The sequence below is a fragment of the Humulus lupulus genome, chromosome 2 (genome assembly GCF_963169125.1).
Source record: "Humulus lupulus chromosome 2, drHumLupu1.1, whole genome shotgun sequence".
Taxonomy (NCBI): domain Eukaryota; kingdom Viridiplantae; phylum Streptophyta; class Magnoliopsida; order Rosales; family Cannabaceae; genus Humulus; species Humulus lupulus.
Window position 1 is genome coordinate 69,811,648 of NC_084794.1, and position 10,621 is coordinate 69,822,268.

Sequence of the window (10,621 nt, forward strand, 5' to 3'; positions counted from 1 at the left end):
TTCATTTTATTTGCTCCTTGCAGAGAGCCCATGATCTTGCAAATGCTACTTCTTATCGAGAATGGGTGTTATTTGGGTATCTTGTTTTTCCATATGAGCTTCTTTGTGTTAAAATGTTAACCAATATGATTAAAAAACATGAACGATGGTGTATATTGCTCTCATAGTTATAATTTCACAATTTAAAATGCATAAGCACTTTTTTTCCTTTGTACAATTACGAACGCATATAGGCACATGTTTCTGCCATACAATCAACATATAATGTCCCCTATTAATATAAATTAGAAAACCATTACTAAGAACAAAATAATTTAAGCTAAAATGCAAGATTAGATCAGTTAATGATGCAAAGAATCACACATGGTAAAAGGTTCAATACTATGCATTACCATTTGAAAATGAAAATAGCATTTGGCTGGTTGCCTTTGACTTATAGACAATATCTGAACAAACTAAAGTTGTTATAATATATAATGAAAATAATTTCATATGCACACACACATGTAATCTATTAAGGTTTACCATACCAATTTTACTGCATAAAGAAAAATTCTTTCCTATTGGAAAGCAATAAATCTTATTTTCTATGTTTGTGCATGGAATTTGTATGTTCAAGTGGCTTGAGTTAAATTTATGAATATTATTATAGTCTTGTACTTTTTGTTAAACCCTTCCAATGAGAATTACTTTCAAAGATGAGTTCATCTAAATTTTTGTGATTTTCATTTATAGGACATAGTGTGTGCTGTTGCCTTTATTCTTATGCAGTTAATACAGATGTAAACTGTTGGCTTTTATTTATTTATTTTTTAATAAAAAAAATTGTATTGCTACTTTGAGGAAGTGGCTAGTGTACTATCATGCAATAGTCCCTATTTAACGCTTTTGATTATTTTTTTAGTTGTGTGGTATTTTTAGTCCTTTAATGATTTTTTAAATTGGCATTTATGGGACCAAATGGGTTTTTTCATCTTTTCCATGCAAATTGTTGATGTGTGCTATCACCTTCTTTTCTAGGCTTGTGATTAACTACTATATATGATTTATGCTGTTTTCCAGCCTAATGTTTCAAATTAATTGGCAGGCATACTTGACAGAGGAGTACAAATTGATGGACTGGGTATGAAGAGCTTAATGACATATGAAAGCAATGTTCTATTTTCTCTTCGCTTTATGATTGATTGCAACATAGTTGGTGGCAACTGGATTGAAGTACCTGCTGGAAAATATAAGAAGATAGCTAAACATTTGCCATACTGTCTGCTAGCGTTTGATTGCCTGTATCCTTATAGATGTGAGGAGCACTTATACTTCACATGTAATTTTTTTCTTTCTTTGTTCACTTTGTATAGGAATGTTACTGTAGCCGCAAGACTTCAAGTGCTTTAGATGGTACTTATCTTGTGATTATTAAGATAATTATGCTTACCTATTACCTTCCTGGTGTGGTCACAAGAATAATAGCGTTGATGATTAATTTTGGTCCCTAAAAGGGGCTGAAAATGTAGGGTACATAGATTTACAAGAGAGACAGGTTTGACAGGGATTTCTTCATATTTGTAAATTAGTTCATCGTAATGATGATTGGTTTATGTTGAGGTTATAGGGTGAAGTTGTTTTGGAAATGTGGTGGTGCTTTTTGGGTTGTGGCACAAATCTTGAAAATATACGCCAAGTTGGAAGGACAATTTTGATTTGTTTATTTAGTTTTTAGTTCTTTCTCTGATTTGTTTATTCAGTTTTAATTGAAATTTTTACTTTCTTGTCTTTATATTATTTTTTTCCGAAAAAGATGATTTTTTTCCTAGATAAACATTTCCTTTACAAATGTCTTTAGATATTCAGAACTTATCAGTCATGCACCAGAAGGAGAATTTTCCAAGATGGCTCCATTTCGCATACTGAGTTTTGACATTGAATGTGCTGGTCATAAAGGTCATTTTCCCGAGCCTGGCCATGATCCTGTTATCTAGGTCGGACATGTTCATCTGTTATAGTTTATATAAAATTTACTGACTTTTAATTATTTATTTAAAAAAAATTTATTGGTCATTCTGTTTATAAGAAAAATGATAACTGATATTGGTCTTTTATTTGTAGATTGCAAATCTGTTAACTTTACAGGGAAATACTGAGCCATTAATCCGTAATGTCATGACCCTTAAGTCATGTTCTCCTATAGTTGGTGTCGACGTGATGTCCTTTGATACAGAAAGAGAAGTCTTGCTAGCTTGGAGGGTATTAGTTTTGCATTGCTTTTCTTTTATGAAAATGAAAAGTGTTTGTTAATACTGTTAAGGTGCATTTGTTATGAATTTGTCATGAGCATGACTAATATAATTTTAGATCTTTAAAATGCACACTAATTTCGGTCAATGGGTCTTTAATTATTGTTCTATGTTTTTAGTCGCTTAATGAATCTTTCAACTATGAACACACATGGGATTTTTCTTTTTATTCAAATATATTCCATTTATACAATAAGTATTTTCTTAATATGCCATAAGTGATTTGTAATACAAGGTTGTTTCATATAAAATAAATGCCATAAGTGATTTGTAAATCTTTTGTAATTGTGCCAATGGTATGCACCCATGTTAAAGGGTAGAAGTTTTGTATAAATGTAATCACCATGCTAAGTATTTGTATTGAAATTCTTTTCTTTGTAAGATGTGGAATAGAATGATCTGGTTGAAGAGTACAACATTAAGAACATGATTGATTTATTCAATGGAATATTGTATTGTTTGTTTTTCTCACCTCTTTCTTTTTTGTTGATTATTTCAGGTGGTACTGAAAGAAAATCTAGTTCTAACATTATTTAGGGATGAGGTGAGACTTGCCATTTATATTTGTCTAATGAAACATGTTATCAAATTGAAGAAGTTGACTATTTTCTTGACTTTAAAATATGCAGTATATACTTCTGCATGAGGAATATCAGCTCTATGTTCTACCAAGAATTTTGGAATCAAAGAGGACGACAAAATCTGGACGCACCAAGCAAAAAGAAGCAGATTTGGAATATAGTGTTGCATAGCAGGTTGAAAAAATGATTAGGTATGACCCTTTTATTCTTCTTCTTTAAGCAGCTATTTAATTTTCTTGCTCTGTTAGGCTCTGATCTGATATGTGTGATGATTATTGCTATTCATATATGGACTAAACAAGTCTCTTTTAGAAATGTGGTGTAAATCCTACACCCTTAAAGAACAACAAAACAAGAAAGAGTAATCAGCAAAACAAGAAAGAGTATTGCAGAAACATAGAATAAAAAATGATAAGGCTTTAAAACAAAAAATACACCAAACACATTACTTGGTTTAACTCAATTAAAAGTCTACATCCAAGGTAGAATAGCCCCAAATAATGTCTAATTATAATTTATTCTTTCTTGAGTATCAAGTACAAAATTACACAAAGGGAGACTTGCTCCATGTACAAACACTCTAAAAAAATGCTTTAAAAAATAGAACAAAAAAACGCTGAAAAAATTCTCTACTGATTCTCTTAACCCCGAATGAGAGTAGTGAAGACATTATATATAGGCTTCTATGGTAGCTAATGTACCAACTGTATTACCAAAATTTTGAACTTCTTGGAATAAAAGAATTGTCACATTAGCTGTCACTTAAGTGGCATATCAAGTCATACAATGTAGAGAAGTGAGCTAGTTTGATTTGATTTCAAGTTTAATGGGCTCAATTTAATCTTCTTAGCATTATAACCAATCATGCTGTTGTGGATTTCGTTTATAATCAATCATGTTGTTGTGGATTTCGTTTATAATCAATCATGTTGTTGTATATGATTTTGCGTTTATACCTCATATATTAGTGTAAAAGAACATATATTCACTTTATGCAGTAGTCTTAGAGCTGATGTGGTTGGGCAACTCATTGTCTAAAATATTTTTCAATTTGATTGATTGACAAGCAGTTGAAACAGAGAGACACCGCTTCGAGCTTGCAAAAGTTGGTGTTGAATTGGAACCTTGGGAAAAACAACTTATTGAGCACAAGGGAAAACTTGAAGTTGCATCTACCGAGAATAAGCTTTTGAGTGAAAAAGTGAGGTTAATAATTTATATTAGGACTTTCAACATCAGTATATTGACACTCTAATAGATAACCATTTACCTTATAATTTTTACTACCACGAAGCTGCTCGTGCAGCTTTTGAAGATGCGGAAAAGTAGATGGAAGACATATTGGGAGCTATTGAAACAAAATCTGAGAGCATCACAAAATTCAAAGTGATCTTGAAAGGAGAAAACTCGAAGCATTGGAAGCTCATAAAGTGGAACAAGTTCGTGTTTTAATGATGTACAGGGAGGGGCTCGGCAAGGACGGTGGCTGGGCGCGGGGCTGGCTGGTGGGGTTCTCAACTTCATGGTGGCAGTAGGTATATATTTCCGTGGTGTTGAACTTTAGTTTGGTGATGTTATGGTCTTAGAGTTTCTTGATAGCTCTCTTATTTTATTGTTCATCTGAAAATTCCCTAGCTCTTTCTTGATAGCTCTCTTATTTTATTGAACTAAAACAGATAAGTATTTATCTTAGTTTTCCATTTTCTTCTTTTGAAGTTTACAATGTATCATTTAAGAAAAGAATGTAAGTTTGTTGTTGTGGTGGCAAGAAATTTTACTCTGTTCTGGGATAGCTCTCTCAACTTAGTATGCTTGGGCTTTTGTTAGCTTATCAGTAACAGAAGTGATCACTGCAAGCATAACAGTTGTTATAGGTCCTTTCTTTCATTCTCTCTGACCATTTCTAAATGTTGTTGTTTGTCTGTGTTGCTCTTATAGATACTGAATTTTTTGCTTCTGTTGTGATCTTTAATGGTGACAGGAACAACCTTGAATTACTTTTTAGACAATATAATTAATAGAGCCGAGATCCTTTTCCCTGGTGTGGCTGCTTCTTGGTTGCAGTTTGCCTTGCTTCTACTGTCCACTCATCTAATGCATCTGATAATAAAGAAAAGCTTGAAGGTTTTTAATCTAAAGAGGGGTATGTTTCATTCATTAAATGTTAAGGTTATCAAAGAATTATCTTGTTACCAGGTGACATTCTTCTTTCTTTTTATTAGAAAGAGTTCTTTTTTCTAACTTTATTTTAGTTTTATTGCAGAAATTGGGCTAAACCTTATATTAAAGATGCTAAAGAAGTTTCCAGGTGCATTTTTATTTTATTGTTTTTCTTTATGATTTTGTTGTATAAGAAGTCAAAGTGTGATTCTGTTTTTATTCTTTAATTTTTTTTGGGGATATATTGACAGAATTTAGAGTTCTGGAATTAATTCTTCCTCACATACTTTTTGATCATTGAGAATGATATATTTGTTATCTTGATACATTTCACAAGCCTTGTTTTAAGTTGCATGTTTTGTTGCTTCAGTCGTTGTTTTGCATGGTAGTACATCTTGCTATACCCTGCTGTTTCGTCAAGTTTTGGAGTTATTACAAATTTAATTTAAACTTTATATGCTTACAGGTGGAAACTAGCTTAAGTCTTATGTTCTTAATATTAAAAGGAATTTTTTTTTTACAATGTGCAGGTATATTGAGATGATTTCTTTGGAGCAAATATTGACAACATTTGTAGTTGAGGCCTTTAGAATGGAAGAATGTATTTCACTAATTTTTGTATACATTTCTTGTTTTGTATTTAGTGATAAAGGAATCTGAATTGGGCATAAATTATGTTGTAATATGATTTCTTAAGCCTAGACTAGTAGACTAAATATTGTAATTACATTTGAGTAATTAATAAAAATCTATTTATGTTACCTTATTTGGCTCCAACTTTCATATTTGTTTTCCTAGTTTTGTGTAAGTAAAAAAAGATTATGTTTCTCTAAGCTAATATAACACATGTGTTATACTAAAGTGTAGTATAACACAAATAATGTCTTATACTAAAGTGTAGTATAACACAAACAATGTGTTATACTAAAGTGTAGTATAACACAAAAAATGTGTTATACTAAAGTGTAGTATAACACAAATTTATAAGTATTGAAATGTGTTATATAATCGACTATAAATAACATAATTAAACACTTATCTATTTATTAAGATAACACAGAAATTGTGTTATCGTTGACAACATTTGTAGTTGAGGCCTTTAGAATGGAAGAATGTATTTCACTAATTTTTGTATACATTTCTTGTTTTGTATTTAGTGATAAAGGAATCTGAATTGGGCATAAATTATGTTGTAATATGATTTCTTAAGCCTAGACTAGTAAACTAAATATTGTAATTACATTTGAGTAATTAATAAAAATCTATTTATGTTACCTTATTTGGCTCCAACTTTCATATTTGTTTTCCTAGTTTTGTGTAAGTAAAAAAAGATTATGTTTCTCTAAGCTAATATAACACATGTGTTATACTAAAGTGTAGTATAACACAAATAATGTCTTATACTAAAGTGTAGTATAATACAAACAATGTGTTATACTAAAGTGTAGTATAACACAAAAAATGTGTTATACTAAAGTGTAGTATAACACAAATTTATAAGTATTGAAATGTGTTATATAATCGACTATAAATAACATAATTAAACACTTATCTATTTATTAAGATAACACAGAAATTGTGTTATCGTTAACAGTATAATAACACATCTGTATAACAATGATAAAGTGTTATGTAAAGTACCCTGACCTACGATAACATAGTCGGTCTTAACACATCAAAAAGTGTTATGGTATGTTTTGATAACACATTTTCGGTGTTATTAAAAGCATTTTTTCTTGTAGTGGGGCATAGTTTGTCGAAAAAGATGATTAGGCAAAGATACTTTTGGCCTACAGTTAGGGCAGACTCGTTCGAATATGTCAAGCATTGTGACAAGTGTCAACGATTCGCTTCAATATCGCAAGCTCTACCTACTGAGCTGACCATGATGAGCTCTCCGTGGCCATTCACGATATGGGAAATCGAACTCATAGGTTCCCTACCAATTGGAAAAGGAGGAATAAAATATGTCGTAGTCGCTGTTGATTATTTTTCAAAGTGGACTGAGGCTGAACCTCTAACACCTTGAAGAAAGTTCTGGATTTCGTGGTGAAAAATATAATTTGTAGATACGGGGTTCCCAGGAAGATCGTATCAGATAATGGGACCCAGTTGGACAACAATCTACTCACACAGTTCTGTGAAAAGAATGTGATAATCAAAAGCTTTTCCTCTGTGTCCCATCCATAGGAAAATGGTCAGGTCGAGGAAGTGAATAAAACTCTGAAGAGTCTATTAAGAAAAGGCTCAAAGAGGCTTAAAGGAAATGGCTAGAGGAATTACCACAAGTCTATGGGCATACAAAACGACAGCTCGGGCCACAACGGGACATACCCCATTCTCCCTGGCTTATGGTTGCGAGGTTATGTTACCTACTGAGGTCGAAATCCTAACAATAAGACGCGATGCATACGACCAGACCTCAAACCAATCCCAGCTCGAAGAAACTCTAGACCTAATTGAAGAAAGACGGGACGAAGCCCAACTAAGGAACGTTGCATACTAGCAGGGGGATACAACATATTTAAACAAGAGGGTTCGAGGCTGAAAATTCGAATTGGGAGATTTGGTGCTCAGATGCGTATTTTTGGCCACACGAGACCCCTCTGCAGGTGTGCTCGGGCCTAATTGGGAAGGGCTATACCAAATCGAGGTCATCATTCGACCTTGTGTTTATAAATTAGCGAGACTGAATGGAGAATAGTTCTCACGAGCTTGGAATGGTGACCATCTACGACCTTATTATCAGTAATGTAGGAATGATGTTTATTCATTTTTAACCCAGCTTGTATTTAATTTCTGCTTTTTAATTAGCGAGACTGAATGGAGAATAAGTCTCACGAGCTTGGAATGGTGACCATCTACTACCTTATTATCAGTAATGTAGGAATGATGTTTATTCATTTTTAACCCAGCTTGTATTTAATTTATGCTTTTTATCAATAAAGTACTGATTTTTACTCATATTTTGTGTATTTTTATTGTTATACTTTTTGTAAGCTCTCAAAATTCAATAACCTAAGATTGCAATCATAGGGTATTAAGGAGGCATAAGTGGTATACAATAATACCATAAGCTCAAAAATGTAGAATCAATAAAAATTAAATAAAATTAATCAAATTGTATGGATTATTAACCAATGTATGGATTGTTAACCTAACACGAATTAAAGAAGTATGGAACAAACTAGCAAACTCTAATCAACACAATTACAAGTTGGAATTCTAGATAAACCAATAAAATAGTTTATAATTCGAGACAAAGCTGAGAATTTTTTGCAAATAAGTTCCGACCTTGCAACTTCGAGACCATACTTGAGGATGAGGAAAACTTACTATAAATAAGCAAGAAATAACTAGGCTAACGAGGTTACACGCCAATAAGTATTTCATAACAAAGATACAAGGTAAAAGTAATATCTGATTTTGAAGATAACGAAGTCAAAAAGTGTGCAATCGAATGAACTATGTATGAATACATGGAAATTCGAGCTCGAGCATGACAAGAATTTGTGTAGATAAACACATGTAGAAGTACTTCATGCACATTCTTGAAGTATTTTGAGGCTATAAATGTAAAATGTGTGATAAGGGGAAAACGCATTTAAGGTGGAAAATATGCATAAAATATTTCAAGCAAGAAATTTAAGCATAAAAATGTAAACTTCCGTCAAAACATAAAAAAACTCAAACCTTGAGTTTTAATTGTCTTTGAACAAATAGCATAAAAAAGAAATCGTTTAATTACAAAAAAAAAAGTAATAAGGGACTCAACCCTTTTAAAAATACCATTCATTTTTTGTCAGCAGCTGCAGACTCGGCTTCCTCGCCTTTCTCCTCTTTGCCTCCACCGTCCAAGGTGGTGGCAGTGACCTCCTCCTAGGCCAACTGAGCGTTTCACTTGGAGACAAACTCCTCTTCCTTATCCTATAGGATTGAGGTGTCCATCTTGAGGTTCAAAGACCACATCATATACATGTCCTAGTCGGTAGCCTAATCCTTCTTGGCCTTGAATTCCTAGAGCATGCATTCTTTCTCATCCTCGAGGATCTTAAAGGTGGAGCTCATTTCCTCATTTAGTTGTTTAGTCTCTGCCTTGGCAGCACTCATTTCTGCCTTCAGGCGATCGATATCGGCCCTAGCGGCGTCAAAATCAGCCGTCTTAGTGTCGAGCTTGACCTTTAAGTTATTGAAGTTGGCCTCGAAAGAGATGAGTTTGGCATGGGAAGCTTTGAGGGTTTCTTCGACCTTGGATTGGGCCTCTCGGACCTCTTGAAGCGATGTTTTAGCATGGACTCAGGAGTTTGTGGCTTCCTTGAGCAGACCCTCAGCTTTGGCTTGGGCTCCCTTGGCCCCCTTCAAGTCATCCTCAGCATTGCTTCGAGCAAAGTTTGTGTCGTGGACGAAGGCATCGACAACGACTATTTTTTAGGAGAAAAGAGAGCTTTGGCGTATGACACCAAGAAGGGTCTGAAACACAAGGTTATAATATCTAGAAAATATATAATAAGCAACCAAGAAAATAAAAGTAAAATGAAATAGACATAGTCTGATAAAAAAGGAGTGTGGTGTTATCTCCCATCAGAAATCGCTACACGTTGGCATCGAGGTTGCTACACGATTGGCATGCCTGAGACAGCAGGTCTGAGCATAGATCTGCCCCTAGGCTCCTAGCCACATTTGCTATGGGGTATTCTTGCATATGTGATGCAACCACGAACTATCGAAGCACGGTCGGGGTCGAGGCGCCCACAGGCTTGGGAACCGAAGAGTTTTCAACCTTTTTTCCTTTATCTCAGCACGGACAAGGCGGGGAGGAGGAGGAGGAGGAGTCTTCTTCCCTTGATGAGATTGCATTGTAACTGGAGGATTCCTTTGAGCTCGAGCTAGGGCACTAGGAAATTTCCCCATCGTCTGGAGAGACTAATGGAGTCCCCTCCCTAAAAGTAGAGGACATCCTTGAAAGTTCCATGTAGTCATTGGTACCGTATTGTATGGCTATCCCCAGCAGGGACTAGGTAGGGAAGAGGAGGAGGAGTCTTCTTCCCTTAATGAGATGGCATGGTAACTGGAGGATTCCTTTAAGCTCAAGCTAGGGCACTAGGAAATTTCTGGATTGTCTAGAGAGACTAATGAAGTTCCCTCCCTAAAAGTAGGGGACATCCTCGAAAGGTCCATGTAGTCATTGGTACCATATTGTATGGCTATTGCATCCAAAACCTCGTTTAAACTATACATTATTTGGTATTTCCCTAACCAACTATCGAACCTATGAACCTTAAAGTCTACCCCTGACCAAACCAGGAATTTTTTATGGGGATTGTTGAATAAAACTATTGTATTGGGTTCATATTTAATCAAAGTGGGAGACCATTGGGATAGGTTGAGCACAACTTTACCTCTTTCTGACGAGCTCACTAAGGCCTCATCCTGTGCCTCATTACCCGAGCCTGAGGGTTCGATTGGGTGAGGTAGAGGGGAACGTGAGCACGAGCCCATGTGTTTTCCTCTCATGGGTAGCTTAGTAGTAGACACTGGGACGTCTTCCCACCTTGCGTATTTTCGAATGTCCGAGTCGTCGGTGGATAC

General features: G+C 34.5%; 1 protein-coding gene across 1 annotated transcript; it reads left to right on the plus strand.

The window, feature by feature from the left end:
- Window positions 1-2,107: 2,107 nt before the first annotated feature.
- On the plus strand, window positions 2,108-3,061 carry LOC133816093 (probable protein NAP1). The gene is made up of 3 exons (XM_062248770.1): window positions 2,108-2,241; window positions 2,791-2,835; window positions 2,921-3,061. The coding sequence occupies exons 1-3, from the start codon at window positions 2,158-2,160 to the stop codon at window positions 3,041-3,043; spliced, it is 252 nt and encodes an 83-aa protein (XP_062104754.1). The 5' UTR covers window positions 2,108-2,157; the 3' UTR covers window positions 3,044-3,061.
- The last annotated feature ends 7,560 nt before the right edge of the window (window positions 3,062-10,621 follow it).

Excerpts from the sequence above, each read along its gene's own strand:
- LOC133816093 (XM_062248770.1), top strand. The coding sequence starts at position 2,158 with ATGACCCTTAAGTCATGTTCTCCTATAGTTGGTGTCGACGTGATGTCC. Across the intron at positions 2,242-2,790 it reads AAGTCTTGCTAGCTTGGAGG|GTGGTACTGAAAGAAAATCT; the intron begins GTATTAGTTTTG and ends TGATTATTTCAG. Across the intron at positions 2,836-2,920 it reads TAACATTATTTAGGGATGAG|TATATACTTCTGCATGAGGA; the intron begins GTGAGACTTGCC and ends TAAAATATGCAG.